General features: G+C 31.9%; 3 protein-coding genes and 1 long non-coding RNA gene across 7 annotated transcripts; 2 read left to right on the forward strand and 2 right to left on the reverse strand.

Annotated features, from left to right (window-relative positions):
• Nucleotides 1-3,224: 3,224 nt before the first annotated feature.
• LOC107368396 (RING finger and SPRY domain-containing protein 1) lies at nt 3,225-6,984 on the reverse strand. Of its 2 annotated transcripts, XM_089268405.1 has the most exons (9): nt 6,649-6,984; nt 6,461-6,522; nt 5,870-6,035; nt 5,544-5,793; nt 5,028-5,168; nt 4,318-4,689; nt 4,148-4,250; nt 3,920-4,075; nt 3,225-3,851 (listed from the first exon to the last, which is right to left on the reverse strand). In XM_089268405.1, exons 3-9 carry the CDS (start codon nt 6,011-6,013, stop codon nt 3,575-3,577), a joined length of 1,443 nt encoding a protein of 480 aa, XP_089124531.1. In that variant the 5' UTR covers nt 6,014-6,035; nt 6,461-6,522; nt 6,649-6,984; the 3' UTR covers nt 3,225-3,574. The 2 variants fall into 2 exon arrangements, with proteins under 2 accessions (XP_089124531.1, XP_015791700.2); XM_015936214.2 differs by lacking the exon at nt 6,461-6,522.
• Nucleotides 6,985-9,426: 2,442 nt separating this feature from the next.
• On the forward strand, nt 9,427-17,272 carry Mondo (MLX interacting protein mondo). 3 transcript variants are annotated; one of them, XM_089268400.1, is made up of 10 exons: nt 9,427-9,916; nt 11,057-11,807; nt 11,902-12,089; nt 12,907-13,069; nt 13,223-13,309; nt 14,225-14,322; nt 14,394-16,336; nt 16,405-16,528; nt 16,590-16,719; nt 16,808-17,272. In XM_089268400.1, exons 2-10 carry the CDS (start codon nt 11,084-11,086, stop codon nt 16,930-16,932), a joined length of 3,582 nt encoding a protein of 1,193 aa, XP_089124526.1. In that variant the 5' UTR covers nt 9,427-9,916; nt 11,057-11,083; the 3' UTR covers nt 16,933-17,272. The 3 variants fall into 3 exon arrangements, with proteins under 3 accessions (XP_089124526.1, XP_015791620.1, XP_015791619.1); XM_015936134.3 differs by lacking the exon at nt 9,427-9,916 and adding an exon at nt 9,924-10,766; XM_015936133.2 differs by lacking the exon at nt 9,427-9,916 and adding an exon at nt 9,924-10,293.
• Nucleotides 17,273-18,004: 732 nt separating this feature from the next.
• LOC112539527 (uncharacterized) lies at nt 18,005-19,396 on the reverse strand. The gene is made up of 3 exons (XR_003083409.2): nt 19,255-19,396; nt 18,989-19,089; nt 18,005-18,863 (listed from the first exon to the last, which is right to left on the reverse strand). It is a non-coding gene; the product is annotated as an uncharacterized LOC112539527 (long non-coding RNA).
• On the forward strand, nt 18,200-20,324 carry LOC107368325 (uncharacterized). The gene is made up of 4 exons (XM_015936135.3): nt 18,200-19,327; nt 19,402-19,476; nt 19,625-19,714; nt 19,781-20,324. Exons 1-4 carry the CDS (start codon nt 18,200-18,202, stop codon nt 19,847-19,849), a joined length of 1,362 nt encoding a protein of 453 aa, XP_015791621.3. The 3' UTR covers nt 19,850-20,324.
• The last annotated feature ends 76 nt before the right edge of the window (nt 20,325-20,400 follow it).

The raw sequence follows: 20,400 nt of genomic DNA on the forward strand, positions 1-20,400 counted from the left end.
TGGAAACTCATGGGTCACCGCTGGTTTGACGATAGAAAAATAGAAAGTTCAGAGGATTTTCCTCGTGAACAGCTTAAGGGTAAATCTATTATGCTTTGGGCCGGAATGTCATCTAAAGGTAAGACAGAGATCATAGAATGCCCAGTAAATATGAACTCTGATCAATATCAGGATATTTTAGCTGAGCATCTGTTGCCTCTCATCTCTTCTGGAGATTATATTTTAATGAATGACAATGCACATAGCTGTGAATCAACTGCGGCTTGGCTTGAAGCAAACCAAGTAAATGTTTTGAAGTGGCCTGCTCGATCTCCCGACCTTAATCCTTTTGATAACCTTTGGGATTTGGTGTCAAACAGAATTTACGCTGTTTATGGAGATTCTTTTAGTTCAGTTTCTGAGCTAAGAAATGCTATAGTTGCTGAATGGTCAGCAATATCTAGCAATCAAATAAAAAAATACACTAGATCTATGAAAAATAGGTTGTTATTGGTGTTAAAAGCTAAAGGTGGGCTAATCAAGTATTAACTAACAAGCTTAGTTTTTTGATACATAATAGTAATAATTGACTTTTGCTGATTCGGATTTCTAGACAGAAAAAGTATTCGATGAAAAAATTGTGACAATGACTAATAATTTATGGTAACTGACTGACTTTTAAAGGTAAGGCAATGATGGCTTCAAATCAAGGTTTGATTTGGGCTTGATTCAAAGCAACAGACACAGTTGCATACGTTGTATCACTTTTGCTATTTTATTATTCAACATTTAGGCAAGCTGGACTTATTGTCTGAGTTTGATCATTATCAGCTAATCAAGATGAAAACACATCATGAAATCACCATTAATCATGTCATCGTCGGTTGTTTTTTTAATTGTTTCTACCTTTCAGTGACACTTTATAATATGTTTGATACATTAATATCTCCATCTAATCAATATTTTCCAAAGGTTTATTTACTCAAATTGTTAATTGTTTGCTCAAAGATTTTTTATCCAAAAATGTGTTAATTTATTGAATAAAGTACATTAATTTTCTTCTAATTGTTCACAAGTCTTCATATTGTTTCTTTCAATGTAATGGATTGCTTGTGACAACTGTTATCGCGTTCACATTGTGTTTATTTTTTCCAGTTTTTAATCTGATTTTTCAATGTAAATGTTCTGAATCTTGAGCCAACAATCTGATTCAAAATTCAAGGCTGATTACTTGGTATTCAGTGATAATCTTCACTTTCCCTTAACACAATTTAAACATTGTTCATCAAATTATTAACAAAAAGTGAATTGAAGTCTGCGTCAACACACCATTTAGTTATTGTCATTTATCACATTACCTTCAGTGTTTGCCTTTTTGGTTTAGTAAATCAAAACAATTTGTTGACATTTTTTCTCAGGTGAAAATAAATTATCAACCTTTAACATGCACTCATCAACTAACCGCATGAGAAGTGGTATCAACAATAATGTGAAAACTCATCTGAATGCCTGCAGAGTTATTCACGTTCATTCAATTATCAACCGTGAACCTGACCATTAATGAGAAATTGTTTCAATCAAAATGGCCAATGAAGCAGCTCTAATTAAGATGACAATGAGAGGAATCAGAAAAGATAATTTAACTTGAAACAAATGGAAAAGATGAAGACAAAAGGTAAATTATTCTCATGCTTATTACATCTTAATAGCATTTCCTTCTCGGTATAACGGACTTGAATTATTCAGTGTTTACCATCCAATGAAGCCCTTCCCAGACCATTGATAAAATATACTTTCACTTGAACAATTAAAATTAATTCATTTTCCTCCTTCATAAGCGTCTCTATTATTTGGTCAAGATCCGATGTTGATCGCTAGTTACAATGTTAAAGTCATCTGTTTAATAAAAGTATAATGAATAAAGGTTTGGTTGGTTACATTTGGTACAGTCGCGTGGGATTTTTTTGTTAGAGGACCCACTTTATTGTATTGTTACGGTTAGGAGTGGTTAGACTAACAGAGGGAAAATTAATGGTAAGTGTTTGTACACGCGTTCAATTGTATTTAAATGTGAACGCAGTTTCATATCTTTGTTCATAAATTATCAAATCTATTTCAATTGGAAACTTAATGGTTCTCAATATTTTCCCTCAACAGGCCTTTACTCAATCTTGATTGCTGTTGATGAAATGAAATACAATGGTTTTGAGAAAAAATTGACATTTTAATTTTGGCTTATTTAAATTATTTCTCTATTTAATTAGAAGAAACCAGTATTAATTACATATGATACACAACAATAATATAAGGAAACAGATAGAAAAAAATGGTTGATAAGTTAATGTGATTGAAATCAATTGAAGTCCTTTGAAAAATTGATTTAGACAATCACAGGTTGATTTAGACATAACTTTAAATTAGACTTTCAGATTTGGTAAGATATATCAATAACCATTATTTATATGTAAAGGGAAAACAAAAGCCCATGGAAATGAGAAATGTTGTCTTAATCAAAGGTTCAATCTTGAAGATTGAACAATAATAGATAGTTGACTTGACCAGGACTTGTACATGGATGGAAGTTGATGATGACAAGGCAAGAGTTGAATTAATATCACCATTGATTAGTCGCAGTTGGTTTACTAATTGGCTGCAGTTAGTGTTGGTAAAAACGATTGGATGTTTCATAAGTCTTTCATCTATTCCTAGGAAAAATGATCGAGTTAAGTTGATGTCGCCCAAGTTGTGGTTGAAATTGTCTTTAGCAAACAGTTATTGGTTTTGCTATTAAACATAGAGAATGAAGTTATTAAGTTGATTATCATTGAGGAACAATTAGAGAATGGATAAATTTTGTGGTTGAATTGTTGAATACTTCAGATTGAATTAGACTGACAGAGTTGATAAACGCATGCAAACGGTAATTTTCACATTGAAAATTGAGATCAGATAAAGCTATTAGAATCATTCCTTTTCAAATTTAAACCTAGCAATTGGAAAATTGGATTGTTTAGATTTAATAGTTGTAGTTAACGTCAAGGCAAAAAGGAAAGGGAATAACAATGAACCGGAATATGACATTGGAAGTAGATTAAAGAGATGAAGCAAAGATGAAATGGTTAAAATTTGATTGTTGACCTTTTTCTTTAAAACTGTCCATTGATAGATTGGAAAGACTTAATTTTCAAGTCAAATGTTGAAAGATGAACAAGAATAAATGATGTAAACATAAACTAAATTGGCTGTCAGTTTGTAAATCGTTGAAAAAACGATGAAGTATAAATTTGAGACCATTCATTACAAACTAACAGAAAATGGTATAACAGAAATGCAAACTTAATTACATAAGATTGAGTAGATTGTTGGCTTTTTTTCTCGTTTCGCTGAAAGTGAGTAAAAAAATATAAATGGTTGAGTGAATGATTATTTAAATGTAAAGATGACAAGAAGTAGAATGGATGGCGAAACGAAAGCTCAATCGAACTACTCTTTTGCTTGATTTTCATTGCAAAAAAGATCAGTTTGTAAAGATTTTGACTTTTGATGGACACAGAGGACGAATTGAGGAAATTATCAAGATGTAATTTGGAAGTGTTCAATGTAGATCTTGTTCAATAGGCGTTGAAGTATCATTATGTTCAGGATTCATGGCTTCGTTTGCATCGTCTTCTTCTGCAACTGCACTTTCCTGTTGGACTCTTTCATCAATACATAATCGACACATTGGACAAAGTTCAAGCATATTGGCACATTTAAAACAAAAACCATCGTGTCTGCATGGTAATAACATTATGTCAGCGACATTTTCACAGCACAAAGTACAACAATCATCTCGTAAAGAGCTTTTATGTAGATTTTTCAAAATAATAAACCTGAAAGGAGAAGAAAAAGATCAAGATAAGTAATGGATGGCCAAGAATAACGAAAATATAATATTTACCTGGGATAAATAATCTTTTCTTCCTCAGTAGGATTGGCATAATCATTGAAACATTTGAAGTTAATTCCAGATGGTGGATATTTAAAGGGTTCCCGACCAAAATTGAAAATACACTCTTGAAATGACATTAAACTTGCACCAGCAAAGAAACCTTTACTATTGGAATAGAAGAACAAAAAATTGTTAAATTGAAGAGAAGAAATAAAACTAAATTAAAATTAAACTTACACTGCATTTTGAAAAACATGGTTTACTGGAGGCATAGCTACGCCATTTAATGAAAATATAATCTTAAGATTTACTAAATCTAAAAGACATCCAAGTATATCACCTGTTGAAGATGGAAATAAACTAGAAATTAGTAAATGAATTTTAGAATGTCAAATGTTTTTACAAACCTTGTTTCCAAGATCCATGTTTAAATTGGTAAGGGTGTGCTTCATGCCAAATTAATTGTCTACAACCATCATAGGCAATTGAGTATTCATCATCACCAATTCCATGACCCTCATGATTAAGAAAACGACTACTTTTGGTAGCAAATCCAATTTGCATAACACCACTGGTGATAATTGTCACCTCATAATACCAGATTCCTTCATCAACTTGAAATGTACATCTAACACTCTCGAATGATGCTGAATCACACCGGGCAATCAATCCATTGGGTGAAATTTTTAAGTATTCACTAACATCGTTAGCATTCAGCAAAACGTTGAGATTTTTACGGTCAACGTTTTCATAAGAAAAAGGTCGATCCTCATGAATAACTAATGGATAAAAAATAAAGGGAGAAATTAGTAAAGGAAAAAAACATAACAATAAAGAGTATTTGATCAAAATCAATACAGCAAGTAAACAATATTTATGACTTGAAATGATAATGAACCTTTGGCATTAACTAGATTTGATAATTGATAAATTGTGATAAGCTCGAGATAGTTCAGTCTGATTATAACTCATAAGATTTTGTTCACGTAATTACCCTCAACAATTGATAATCTAGCGAATAAATTACCAAATAAAGATCTAGAATTTAGATATTCTCTAGGTTTATAAATGAAATACATGTACAATTAAACTCTTAAAGTAGACATTTTATACATACAGATATTATCGAGTGACCATTGAGCACAGAAACCAACTTGTTGACGATCATAATCTGGATCATCAATCCATTTTTCTAATATTAACAACGGGTTTTCAGGTAAAGATTGAATTCTTTTATGAATAGTAAGTTTATTTTCACCTAGAAAAAAAGAAAGATGAATAAGTATTAATAGAAAATGAATATAATAATAATAATAGATAATGAATAGTCAAAGGTTTCATCACTATTGTTGAGATGACGAATATGAATCACAGAGGAATTTTATTCAAGGATCGTATTTATAGACACAAATACTAAACTAATGATTAATTTTTGCGAATGAGCTTGTAGATTATTTATAAATGTAGGATTTTGTTGCTGTTAACAAAATTATCTGTGAAACCTAATCATCAATTTAAGTTAATAGCATACAATCATCAACCAAAATTGAAAAAAAACTCATTCAATATTATAATAAACAATAGTGATAAAAAGGTGATGGTAAGTGAAATAAAATAAAAATAAGATAATTACTGGTTTGAGCAAATTTTTCCAGAGCAATCAGCGAGAAAAGTATGATTAAAGGATTATTTTTAGTGTTGAGGTTGCTTAGAAGATACTTCAAGACGGTCGGTGTAAGTATGGCGATACTGTTTGGTCCAGCAAGTCTTTCAGCTAATGATCCAAGCATAACGCAAATGTTACGATGTCGAGTTAGAGCTTTGCTAGACTTTATCGATGAATTTTTTAAATTCAATCTAATAGTCAATTTATTAACAGATTCCTATAAAAAAGAGAAAAGAAACGAGAGAAATCATTTAGTTATGGCTGTGGTAATTAAAGATTTAGTTTGTTATTACTTTAGTTGGAATTGGGCATTCATCTAAAAGAAGAAGAATCGCAGCAGATCCTAGAGGGTTTTCTATGGGAATATTTTTTATCATGGATTTAATTACGTAGATCCATCCTCGTTCAGTTTCTGCGAAAGCGTGAATACGAATCATTGAAGGAGGTAATTGGGTCCCACTAGTGAATAGAAGAAAATAATCACAATTAGTCTTGATAAATATTTTGCATAAATATAACAATGTTGAATGAATGGATGGTGAAATATTGTGACACGTTAATGACAAACTTTGAAATGGGTAATCAAGTTTTAATGAAAGTTGACACATTTGATTTGATTTGAAATTGAAATTAAATTTTCTACTAATTGGAATTCTTGTCATGACCTGATTTATCTCTAAAAGTTAATAATTTGATGATCATTATTGCGGAAAGGTTAGGAATGGCTGAAATCTTGACCCAAATGAATGATACCGGAAAACTTGGAGCAATATGAATCAAGGATAAAAAAACAAAAAAAAGTCAAGCTAAAAGTACTATTGTGTTTAAAACATCTGTAGTACATAAAATCAATGATGGATGAATAGAGATATGAATATAATTACCTGACTATATTATAACTGCACACAAAACGTTAAATTTAATTTCGAACAAAAAACTGAAAGAACTAACATGAATATAACGGTGAATAAAACGAAATGCCAAATACTAATACTTAACAAAATCGCATTGGACAGTAACAAGCATGAAAGGATATTTTTCTACTCGATAAAGAATGGAAATAATTACTTACAAATCTAGGTATGTTCTGATCATATTAGGAGTATCAAGTACAAGGTGGTCAATAACATGGTCACCTTCTGGTAACATTGCATTGGATCGCATCGCACGAAAGGCATTGCGATGGATTCTTAAGGATCTTCTGAGTTGAGATTCCAGTTGAGGATCTCTTGTGGATCTCGGGTGATCATTGTCCAAGTCTCTTTGAGAGGAAACTGAGTCTCGTTTTTTGAGAATCCAATCACGACAAATACACAACCCCATATTAAATAATAATAAATGATTTCTCTTGATTGAGTCGGATAAGCACAAAATAAAATAACAAAACAAACATTCAGAATCAAAACCTTATTCAATTTTAATTGAAAACTTCCAATGTTGTATAAAACAGCTGATAATAGTGTTGATTTCTTAGCAGAGGTGGCGCTATCCAACAAAAACAACACAAAATTCAATTTTGACAAAGTTAATTACAATTTGATTAAACTAATGATAATCTTTTTTTACGATTTAGATCATTATTGATGATGAGATAAACTACATTGGATTATTTTACGGATAATTTATGAATTAAGCTTGAAGATGCATCAAGGAATGCATTAAATAAAATGTTTTATAAGTTACAATTGATAATCAAAGTGTTTTAATTTTTACAGCATCTTAAATTGAAATTGTTTTACCTCGACCAAAAGATAGAAATCAAAACAGAAACCATATTAATCATGTTCGATGAAATGATTTACAATGCTAGCAGACAATTAAAGTTAGATATTAAAAATACGAAAGCTTCTTGATTAACCATCATTTCCATTTTGTTTGCAATTGGATTTTTGTCTCTAAATTAATTTGAATCAGGATTCCCTTTATGTGATTTATGGGACAAAAAAGGATTTTGTTTGATGTTTGAGTGTCTAAGAAGTGTGTGAACAAATTAATCAAATTAATCTGTGAGAAGGATAACAAAGGGCTGTTACAATCAAACCTTGCATACTTACAATTTAAAGTAAAACGTTCTTACTGATCTTTTTGGATTTACTTTTTTGTATCAAGTATTCTGGTAAGATATCACCTTCCTTCATTCAACATAAGGTAACTCTACTCTTTGCTTTCATTCCTGTTATAAGGAATAGTAATAACAGTAATAAAGTTTTCAGTTTTGATTTATTGGTAAGGAAAGTGGATCGATTTTTAACATTAAGGAATTTCCTGTTGTATTACATCCAACCAGCCAAATTCATTTAAAATTGTTTGTCCATTTGCGCTTCTCTGTTACAGCTCTAGAGCCATTGTCCATTATCATGTGAATGCTATAGCAAGAAAGGTTTGTATTTTAATTCACTTTCTTTCACTTTAACTAAACGATTGTTCGATGTTTAATATGCTTGTAAATTCACTTCTCATTGATTCAGGATCCATAAATATAGCTTGTGGTAATATTGTAGGATCTTTATCAGATTTGTCAGAGACACCACATGTTCTCACCTTTACTAACATCATATTTGACGAAAGAGTTATTTTCGGATCCAGTTTGAATTTCATCCCATTCAATCATTTGATTATAGAACTGGTGGATCAACTCAAGCTACAATCAATCGCCGTGATCGACTTATTGTTGATGATGATGCTTACACTGATATTCCGTTTGACAAATCTTTGAGCATTACTAATAACACAACATCTTTGAATGGAAATGGACATCGTTTAATTTTAAACAAATCCTAATTGAAAATTCAACTCCATTTGCTTTCCATTTACCCATTTTGACTCGTAAATTTGTTGTTAAAGTGATCGGACCCAATGTAACTTCATTAAGCCTCAATGGATGTAAAATAACTTCAATTCAATCAGGGGCATTGAAAAATCTTGTCTACCTTAGATACTTGGAAATTACCCGAAATGAAGAACTGTCAATACCGAGAGATGCATTACCTGAACAAATAATAAACCTAGTACTTGGACTTGAGTGACAATAGTTTTGAATATATTGAACTCAATATGTTTAAAGGTATGCCATCTCTGACCGAAGTTAATTTATCTGGTAATAAATTAACCAGCTTAGATTATATTTGGTCTCAGTTGCGGTATTTCAATGTTAAAGGTTAGTACATAATAATGTATTTACGAAATGAAATTTAAATTGATCTTGTTGAAATCTGAACTAATCAAATCAATTTGCTTCTTTTTTTACTGACCCAGGAAATCGATTGTCTTGTCAAAATCTTGGCCTCTTAAACTTGGTGCATTAAATTACCCGTTTGCCTATGAAGATACCGATTATGATTGAAACAATGGAAACCTAACAAAATTGTTTAACCATAAAGAACAGCAATACTCTGTAATCATAACAAACTGATTGATTGAATCGCGACAACAACAGCTAATTTACGAATAATAGCTTAAATAACATCTGACTGCATGCAGATATTAAACGTTGACATGTTAAACCGTCAATTAGATGTCATTTAATCAGTTGCTGGTTTTGCAGAATTTTCCTCGCATCTTCTGTATGTACAAAATAATTTAAAATCCTTTCATCAGATGACTTTGATTGGTTTTCTTATTACCTTTTTTTGATCAATTATCAGCTTTTTTTCAACAACAAAAAGCACTAACATTTTGTACACCTTTAATGTTGTTGTTAATAATAACTCGAAAGCAATAGTGGGAATTACAAGACTGCCTTCAACCCGAACCTGGTTTACTCTCGAACCGGACTTGACTGATTTCAACTAATAAAAATTATTAAGAAGACAAGATCCTTTCAAGGTTATCTCACAAGGACATAACTAGGCCTATGGTAGCTAATACCATAGAAATATAAACCATACACTTCAAGGTTTTGTATTTTGCTTCATGTAACAAACTTCAAAATTAAAACTAAATATATTCTTATTAATGTACGTGATTACATTGAAATTAACATTGCTATATTTTATTCACTTCTTTACATTGTCTCAATGAAACAATTTAACACCAGCAACATCAGAAAATTTGTTGAAAAATAACATCGCAGGATCAATGGTAAAACAAAGTGAAACTCAAATAAACGTTCAACTTATTCCGTTTCAATATTTCAACTCTTGATTTTCTTCTAAATTCTTGTGAATCCTGTGTTTATGATCAAGTAATTGTCTCTAGTAATTAAGCTGTGTTTCAAATCAAAAAGTCTGGTCTTTTAAGTTTCAGTTTTTAAATCAATTGGTGATTATATGTGGAATCACGTGGTTGAAACTATTGGAAACGTTATTTATCAGCAGTTTTCAATCAGCCTTTTTATCAAGGTAAATCATTCTAAATTGTTTATATGTATGTCCTGTATGTTTATAAGTCCCGTTAAAGTGTTAGACTTACAATTAAACGATATTAAACAAGCAACTTTATTATCAACAAGCCCTTCAGTTTTAAGCAAAAACAACAAGTGAGATAACAACCAGCTCTATCGATACAATCAAAACATTTACATCGGTTACCCGAAAAAAATTTGAAAATATTGCCTATTTATTTTAATATTTTCCTAAATTCCAACAATAGCTTAATGTGCAATATTGAAAAAGTGTCTACTCTGCAATTGCTGAACAAATGAAAAAGTATCAATCATCTTTACTAACAGATTAAAAGCTGTTGATCGCCTTTCTATATTCTGGTTAATCTAAACATGGTAATACGAACCTTATCTTATGCCTTCTCTTCTGCATCTTCTTTCTTTCACCCAACAACCCAAATTTGTTCTTTAGCCCAGTGTACTTAACTACAACAAGTGAATTAACTAGAAGATATGACGACAATGAAGGCTATTTAATAGCTTACAGATAAATGTTGATTTAATTATTGTGTGTTTAGGCCTAAACTTTCACTCTAATCATTTTGCTTATCAAACTTTCTCACTCTTCTTCTCTTTCTATAATTCTCGCTATTCTTGTTGATTCGCCTTTCATTTTTCTCTACAAGTCTCCCGCAAGCTTCCCCTTCTCATTTATCCCTCTTTACCAGTGTCTCTCATTATTTTCTCATCTTCCAATCAACCACTCGTCAACTATTACTGTTAATCATCATGGCCACCATTAAACTTTAATACTAATATGCTTTAAAACATGGATAATCTGAGTTCATTTTCAGAGCAGAATAGTAACTGTAATTTTTTTGAATTATCATTTTACTCTAATTTCCCCTCCACTATCAACTTTTGCTGCTTCTTCGTCTTAACCACCGCTTTCTCTGTGTTTTCCACCCTTTTTCCCCTTCCTCATACCCAAGTAATAATCATTTAAACATAAGATTACTCTTTAATCTATGTTTTTCTTTATCTGAATTATGAATTAATTGTTTTTCTTTCTTCTCTTCTTCTTTTTATCATTTCTTTTGTATTCTTTTGCGTTTCATGGTTAATTTTCAATTTTCGCCTTACCGAACCACCATCACAGAAATGAACAAGTGCTTGTGCTCTAAAAATGTCAACGATGATGAGCCCATTTGGTTTGCCGGAGAAACGACTGGCAGTAACAACAGCGTCAAGTGGAACAACAACAAGTATGATGTTACAAGGACACGGTGATGTTTCAACAAGGCTATCATTCGATGGAAACCATTTAGCCTTAGCTTCTATTTCTGCTACTAACAATACCTCAAATTACCTCCAACAGCTTGATGAGAGTGCATCTGTTGTTAACGCTGCTAATAATAGTGTTGATTTAAATCTACGAGGATGGAATCACCAACGAAGTCAACCTATTGATCAGCAGCTTTCATCTTCATCTCATGGTTTATCTTCTACAATTTCACATCCATCTACTCTTGTGAAAAGAGAAAGCAAATCTGAAATCATTCATTCTGGTCATTTTATGGTTTCTCAGATTGATGACCAACAAGATGATGTAAATGAGGTTGAACAGACCAGTGATTTTAAAGAAACTTCTGTTGTTCCAATCTGTGTTGATTCCATCCAGCCAGAAGTTGCTCCTAAATCGCGTTATCCAGTTTACTTTTCTCCAGGCAAAACATTCGCGCCAAGACGATTTGTTGACGAGGGACTTAGCAAATTGTTTGAATGCATGAGTTTAGCTTATAGCGGAAGCATAACTTCACCCAAATGGAAAACATTCAAAGGATTACCGTTAAAACTTAAAGATAAGATCCGATTGAACAATATTATTTGGAGAGCATGGCATATTCAATGTAATTTTTCCCTAAATTTCGACAAGTGATTTCAACAATTGATTGGATCAAAAGTGCAAATGTTTAATCTATTTTTCTCTTCTTTCATTCACAGATATTATCGGTCGTGATCCTAGAGTATGCCAATTTTCATCGCCTTCTGACCACGAGTCCCACAACAAGGCTGAAGCAGTTATTCTTGAAGGTAAATACTGGAAACGAAGGCATACTACTGTGATTGCTGAGTACCATAAATGGCGCGCATACCATAAGCACACGCTCAGACCAAGACCTCCTAGACGCGTGAGTATTTCAATTGAAGATTTAAACTGGTCCTTTTCCCATCCTTTATCACATTTGCCAATCTTTCAACTTTATTTTCCTCATTTTCACAAAATATTCATAGCGCTAAATTTTTTAAATCATTTAAGGAGGGAAAAACTCTTCCTTCAGTAAACTTTGAAATGACCTGTTAACTTAAATTATATTGTAAAGCAGTTTGGTTTTCTGTCAACATTTAATGCAAGCAAACTTGAAATTTGAATTTATGATTTTCCAGTTTTGAAAATGAACAAAATTAAGCTTTAATCAAAGTGTCATCCAATATCTGCTTGAGACAAAACTTATTTACACTTAGCATTAGTATTTTGATAATAAATATACAAGTCCCTCTCGATCCTTTAGGCTATCTATCTAATTATCCTCTTCAATTTATCCTCTCATTAAATTTGAGCTAAAATTGAATAAATTGAGTTTAATTTACAAAATTTAGATTTGTTACTATTAAGGTTAAAAGAATGTAAACTTCAACAGATAAATGTTCAGTCCAACTGTAAAACTGTCAGTTATTGCCAAAAATGAGAAAAATAAATACCAACTCACAGTGTAAGTCTTTAAGCGATTATCAATTGTACACAATCAATCTATCACTGAAGTTGATTCTTCTTCATTTTTAGATTGTTTTATAATCATTCTTGTATCCTCAATATTATCTTTTTTCACAATTAATATCTTTTTCCTTTTATTTTCCTTCGCTTTTCTCTTCCAAATGTTATCATTGATTTGCTTCCGTCTAATCACTTTCTTTTTTCTTCACTTTGTCTCTCTTCCTCTCAAATAGTCTTTCTCTGATTATCACGATGGCCGATGGAATGAGTTTTTCTCCAATCAAGATTTGAACAATTTAAGTGTTGACGACGATTTTGCGATGGATTTTTCCGATAATCTTTTGAATTCCTTGGTACCTCCTAATGTGATTGACTTCCCTAATCCTAGGGAAATAGGTATATACCTTAACAAAATATTTATATCTTGAATTTCACTGATTTTGGGTCATAATTATGACAATTAGAAAAATGACAATTAGCTTAAAAAATTCCCAAAAAACAAATCAACAAAAAAAATTTACTTAAAATTAACTGTAATCCCGTTGGCAGCACGGTCAGGTATGGGGGCTGAATTCATACAACCTGGTCTTACTCAATTGCAACCTTGTCTCGATGATTTCATGGAACCTCTATCAGGTGAGTTGGATTAATAACACCTAATATGTTATAACGAAAACTAAAGGCAAATATTCATTATTTCATTGACAATTTTCAGGATAAAAACTTGTATTTAACTAACCTTGAAATGAGTTGAAATAACAGTTGATTAGCGTTTATACGACTTCGTAACAGTATAAGAAAAAATGTCGTTCTGATTTACCCTTCTTCATTATCTGAGTAATCATTTTGTATCAATACTCGACTGTCAAGTATAATTATAATTCGAAAAGCTTACCTAATCTAGATTTTACAATTGGCTTCTCTTAAAATCTATGCTAATTGAACATGGTAATGGTCTGGGTCTTGAATCAATCTAAATTGCTTCTCAGGCTTTGTATTTCCCACTTTATATCTATCAGACGAGTGTGAGAGGAGGAGATAGATTTATTAATGATGATAAACAGTTATCGTTCATTGATTGTTTTATTCTCATCTTTCACTTTGTTTGATTATGTTTTGTTTTATTACTCGAGCTTGTTTTGTAGACATTCGATTTTTAGGTTTGATAAAAAAATTTACCAGAATATTTCATTGTTTGATTCTGGTAAATAATTGAATAGATTGAAGAATACAAAGTTCAAAGAGTTGTATCATCTGACTCAATTCACCGTGACTTGATCATCCATTAGGTTGAATTAACGTTTTATCTGTCAAGTATAATTTAAGAAACAAGAAAATTTTATCTCACCCAAGAACCTTACACTTCTCATTTCTATGAAAGCTCAATGATCTAACTGAATATGGCGCACTGTTATACCAACACATCTTTAATGACCGACACTTTTAATTCCTCATGATATCTTAGTCAATATAAGCTTTAATCAATTCTTGATTAACTTGATTCCTTTTAAACACATATTTATTTATCAATCTTTTCTTATTAATTTGCAGATTTTTTGTTGAGCAGAGTATGTATAATGCCACCGTTGCCCGAGGAGTCAACATCAGATAATCTCAGGGACAATTGGAAAATATTTGATAAACAACCGGTAGTTATAATCAAAATCAAGGCTTCCATTGACACGAATTCATTTAATAAACATCTTTCCTTTTATTACAGCGATTCGGAGTCGCGTCCAACCCTGTCAATTCTGATTACATGCAAATGTCGTATGGAGATATGCTGGATGTATCTAATAATGGTTCAAATAGTTCAGGTGTGATTAAAAGCTTCAATGCGAACCAAGGAAACTCTAATGCAACAACTGTAATTCAAGTCGCTGATTTACCTCAACAAAACATTGTCCAACAAGGATTATCGTCAAATCATCAGACAAATTCAACGCCAGCTCAACCTCAGTCTTCAAATGTTACAGTAATCAGTCATGTTACCAGTGGTGGAAGTACACTGGATTTAAATCAGATTAATCCTCTTGAATCTGTTAGCCTGCAAGTCCAAAATAGCGGTTTAAACAATAATATGCCATATTCAACTCAATCACAATCTAATTTAATTAATATGCCTGTATCAGCGCATAATGTTACATCAACTAATTCATTGGAATCGCAAAAAGGTAGAGCTTTTGGTAGCTATGATTGTATCATGAGTATGAATTCAATGAATTCAAATTTTGGTAAATCGGATCAAACAGCAATTTCACAGGCAAATTGTTTACGTTCAGAAACGGTTACAGAAACAAACCAATCAAGAGGCTCAGTGGAGGATCATTTTATGTATCCTAAAATGCCAACAAGATCACCTCGCAACCGATCGCGAAGTGTTTCAACACCACACATGGTCTATAAACCTCAAACTCAACCTCAGCCACAATCACAATCTAAACAGATCCAGCAAACCCCTGTTACCCCACCGGCAGCTATAAATGTGAATGATCATCAGTCAAACAAGAGTACAACTCTCGGGCCAATGGAGCGATCAATATCGTTACCAGTTTACTCGCAACGGCGAAATGCCATTGGACCACTCTTAAATGCTCAATTAATGCAACAAAGCCAGGTCAATTTTTCTTCAACAAACCTTGCAGCTCTTCGAGGGGGAAATAACCTTCAATTTACGCCAGATTCTTTCAATAATAATCATCTAGCTCCTGGAACTTCTTCAATCACTCCTGAGTTAACCTCTCACATGACTGGCTCATACTCTTCTGAACCCTCTATGAATGTTACACCATCAGGTAACATTGGTTCAAACCAAATAACTGCTAACACTGCCACGTCATCTGATTTTACCTCTGACTCGAACAGTCTTATAGCTCAATTGTTGTGCAACACTGGATCACCTGCAAATACAAATTTAATATCTGCTACTAAAAGCTCCAATGATTATGAAAAGGCTAGCGGAGTTATTCAAAATCATCATCATCACCATCATCACAATCAACACCAACAACAACAACCACTCCACTTGTATTCATCCCATCCATCTCTTCATGGAAACATGCTCAATTATCCTAATAGTAGACAATCTGGTAATTTGATGTCTTCCAATTCTGGAGATGGTATTGGGCCAACTCGTCCATTTCGAGGTAGAATTAGCGGTCGATTAAGTGATCCTGAGCCACCAAGAGGACTTCTTGCCGGTCTTAAGGAAAGAGTTCGTAAAATATCTTCCCCAACTATTTCACCTCCTCCTTTACTAGGTTCCGCTTATTCACCAAGCTCTAGGGATTCCAATTCAAGCACTCCATTGGCCTCTCCTCAATCAATAGTAACTGTTGGTTCACCTTCGATACCTTCCACTCTTTCATCCATCAAAACTATTAAACTAAAATCGGATACCGATAAACTAAAGTACAAAGAGCACCGTCGAGTTTGTCACATTAATGCTGAACAAAAGCGTCGATGCAACATTAAAAATGGTTTTGATACTCTTAGAACATTATTGCCTGCAATTAATCAGAATGCCAATACAAAGATAAGTAAGGCAGCCATGTTACACAAAGCAGCTGAATATATAAGAACCATGAAATCTGAAAGGCATCAAAGACAAGAGGAATGTGAAAATTTAAGGCAACAGATAGAAACTTTGAATCAAACTATCGGGTAAATCGTATGAATTATTTATTTATTTAAATTGTGGCCCTAAAATATTATTTGTATTAACCTTATAGAGTATTTCAAAGTCAACTGCCTGCAACTGGAGCACCTATTTCATGTCAAAGAGTTGGCCAAGTCAAGGAACAATTTGACAGTTATGTCAAAGATAGAACAATGAACAACTGGAAATTCTGGGTAGTAAGTTATTCTCTTCAAGATTAATAATACATTTTACTAATTGTTTAATTTATTACAATAGTTTGGTCTGGTAATGGAGTCTCTTTTGGAAAGTTACATGACTACAGTCACTACAAGTGATGTTGATGATATGTGTCGATCAGTGCTTCGTTGGTTAGATCAAAACTGTTCATTGGTTACCTTACGCCGAGGTAAATAACATTTAATAATAATAAATCTAAATTGTTCATTATTAATATTTTGTATTTTCTAATTTTCCAACTTTATTTATTTTTACAGAGGTTCTCAATTCCTTGCGTCATTTGAGCACATCAACAAACATTTTAACCAGTCCAACAACTTTACGAGAAGAGATTTTAGAGTCTCTTAACAAAAGGCCCAACAGAACACAATCAAATCAATGATCTGATGACGGAATTAAAACTAGACCCCCAATGCACCAGAGGTTAATTGAATCGCGTTAAATTAATTTTCTAACCTGTTAAATCAATCGAATAATTGTATTTGCTAATCTTGAAGAGCTACCTGATGAAAGTTGAATTTTTGGTCTTAAAATTCACCATCATCAAATAATTTACTTGTAATATTTACATGATGTTTAATGTTTTCAAGTTTATATTTTTTTTTCGGGGCGATTTTCGTTCTTTCAACTTCAACATTCGAAGAAATGTTTTATATTATATGCATAATTGAAATGGAAACAACATAAAGTAAAAATATGCAATCATAGTGAAACCGTTTCAATCAACAACTTGTTTTATTCAATCATTTCACTGAGTTGCTTACAATCAACATCGCATTTGCAAAGGTATGTTGCTTGATAATTTTGTCTAACAACTCAACTCTTGAGTTATAAATATTTTCTTATCATTTCAACGGCAAAATAAACTCAATCAGCTGAAACGAGACATTAAAAACTGAGTTATTAATATATCAGCAGCATTTTGATGATAAAAAAATATGATAATGTTATGACGTGAGTAGTGTTAGTCCATTTGTCTCAATTGTTCCCTTAATAATCCATGAACTACAATTGACATTTAATCTGAATGGCTACAGTCGATCTTCAATTTCAATATATTAGTTAAAAACCAATAAATTAACTGCTAAAATCAAGGACTGTAAATGTGTTGACATTTCCAATTCAAAAAATATTCATTCACTTGCTTGCTGCATCAATAATGATTATAAGTCACTGAATGAATTTAAAACAATCAGATTCATTAGTTTCATTTTAAATTTGTCAGACCATTAAAGTCAAACTATCAAGTTCTCAATGATTTCAAACTTTCTAATAAATGACTTTATGATCTTCAAAATCACGAATATAATATGCTTGTTGATATTATTCTTGGTGATTATATTTTTTTAGATGCCGACAGTCACGATATATTTTCCTTAAAATATGCATAGTTAAAGATCTCAGAAAAGGCTAACAATATAAAACATCAATAAAATTATATACATTTATCAGGATAATGCCAATAAATATACCAGGAAATTTATATCGAGTGTACATGGAGTTGCATTCCGTGACATTTATAGACCATGATTAATAGTAATAATTTTCATCTTCATGTCTACCTGTAAGAGTTGAAATTCAAGAGCAAAAATAAAATGAGTTAATGAGTACGAATAAACTCAGCTTAGATTTTTTAACCAGAACAGATTATGTATGAATCTGGTTTGATGCAAATTGGAAACTGTCAAAAATTAACACAATCTCGACCACTGAATCAATTTTTCGCCATCTTATTAAAGATGCAAAATATGTTTAACCAGTTTTTAAATCATTGGTCTACCTATTTAGATCGAAGATGCTCTAAAACCAATTTAATCAAAGATTTAAACACGTTAGAATCATCGGGTTACTTTTGGTTTGCTTGTAATCGAGGTTATTCCCAGTCAAAGACGGTTTCTAAAAACAGGATTATTCTCAACATTGTCGTGGACCTGTGGTCAGTTCTAGCCACAGTAAGGTTTCTCTTATTGGCAATCTTTTCATCTGATCTCTTCAAGATTATGTTGGGTGATCATCAGCTTGGTATTCCTGGTGAAGATGCGTTCAACCTTTTATCCTTTATAGCAGCTTCTATGTTTCTTATTGTCCACTTGTCCATTGGTTATCTTGAATGGAACAATAATTTCACTGTAATTCGGGTGTTTCATCAAATTCGCCAGTTGCATTTCAATTTGGATAAAATTATGGGTTCATATAATTGTTCAAATTTCAGGAGAGTCTTTTTCTTTATGAGCCAATCTCATGCCATCATGACTAAGGTGACTTGTGTTGGTACCGCTGGTTTATTCATAACAAACATGGTTCTCTTTGATGCTTCCAAGTATAAAAATGAAATAATTAGTTATAAACAGTTCTTCTTCCTTGAACTAATTTGGTTGGCAATTATTATTGTACCAATGGTTGTCCTTATTCACAATGTTTTCTGGTCATTTACTCACATTATTTTATTGATTGTCTACACATCTTTGTGCCTCGACTTTCTTTACTCTTCTATTGACTCCAACAATCAGCTGGTACCGGCAACTGTTTTGATTGATATCTTTATAAAGAAACAAAATTATTATTACAATCAATTGTTAATCACAGAGAGACAACTGAGTCCAATAACTTTAGCTGGTTATATTATCGGCTCTTTGATGGCTGATTTTGCCCTTTTTTACGGTTTATTTATTAAAACGGGTTCGGTTTTGTTTAATGTCCTCACCATAACATTAGGGATAGTAGCGTTTGGTGCTTTAACGTTGTTAAATATAATCGCTGCAACCACAGTGGACAAGGTAAATAACAATTATACATGAAATTGTTAAACACTTTTTGATTAAATCTAATCCAAACTAAAATCACAAAACAGGTAAAAAAATGTAGACTTATGAACTATTGGATAATAAGAAGTGGTCAAAGTAAAACTCTATCATCTCAAATAAAAGTAAGTTAAATTAATTTTCACTAGATGTCGTAGACTTTATCGTTCTGCTTCAAAAATTCAACAATTAACCAAATAACCAGTTTAATAAACCTATTTAATCATCTAATTAACTACTTTTTATCAATAACTTGACTCTTAATTTCTCAAGTTAATTGCTATATTTGAAAGACTTTCCACTCACCCAGTTGGATTTTTTGTTGGAAGACTATTTGTTATTGATAATCATCGTTTTCTGTTGGTTAGTAAAGTTTCATATTCATTTTTTCAAACATGATTAATATTAATTTCATTTCTATTCCCACAGTTTTTACTGGAAAATATCAGTATTTTGCTATTATTTATTACAAATATGACCAGATTATGGAAAAACTAACCCAAAATTGCACTGGTACTTCACTGTATCATAATCTACCGACATTCATTATTGGGTCTTTACCATAAAATTTGAACCTGATTTGATGTCAATTTTTCATCCAACCTTAATCAATCTTAAACAATCTTAATCAACCGAAATTTCTTCAATTTGTGATCGACTTAAATGTATATTGAAATTTAAATGCTGGCTATAATTTTAGTCCAACATTTAGCTACAGGAATGGGACATAATCCAGTGCAAAGCTGAGTGCAAATCAAATGCTTCTCCGGTTCATTTGCAAACGCTCTGAATAATTGACTGATAACTTATTGAGACAATTTTGTACCCAATTGTGAATCATTTTGTTACTCTGGTTTAAAATAAATGATAAATCAAATCTGATTGAATCAAGAGCTTCTGAACAGGTAGTTTGTTAAAATGAAGAATGTCAATGAAATCCATTAAAAACACCCATTTTGCTACTTTTTTGACATCAAATTGCTCATTTTTTCGTAATTTTACTCTAATTGAAAAAATTATTCATTGAAAATGATGAAAAGGGAGGATCT

The sequence above is a fragment of the Tetranychus urticae genome, chromosome 1, assembly GCF_039701765.1.
Source record: "Tetranychus urticae isolate SD_2017Ah chromosome 1, NJAU_TeUrti_SD_1.0, whole genome shotgun sequence".
Taxonomy (NCBI): Eukaryota; Metazoa; Arthropoda; class Arachnida; order Trombidiformes; family Tetranychidae; genus Tetranychus; species Tetranychus urticae.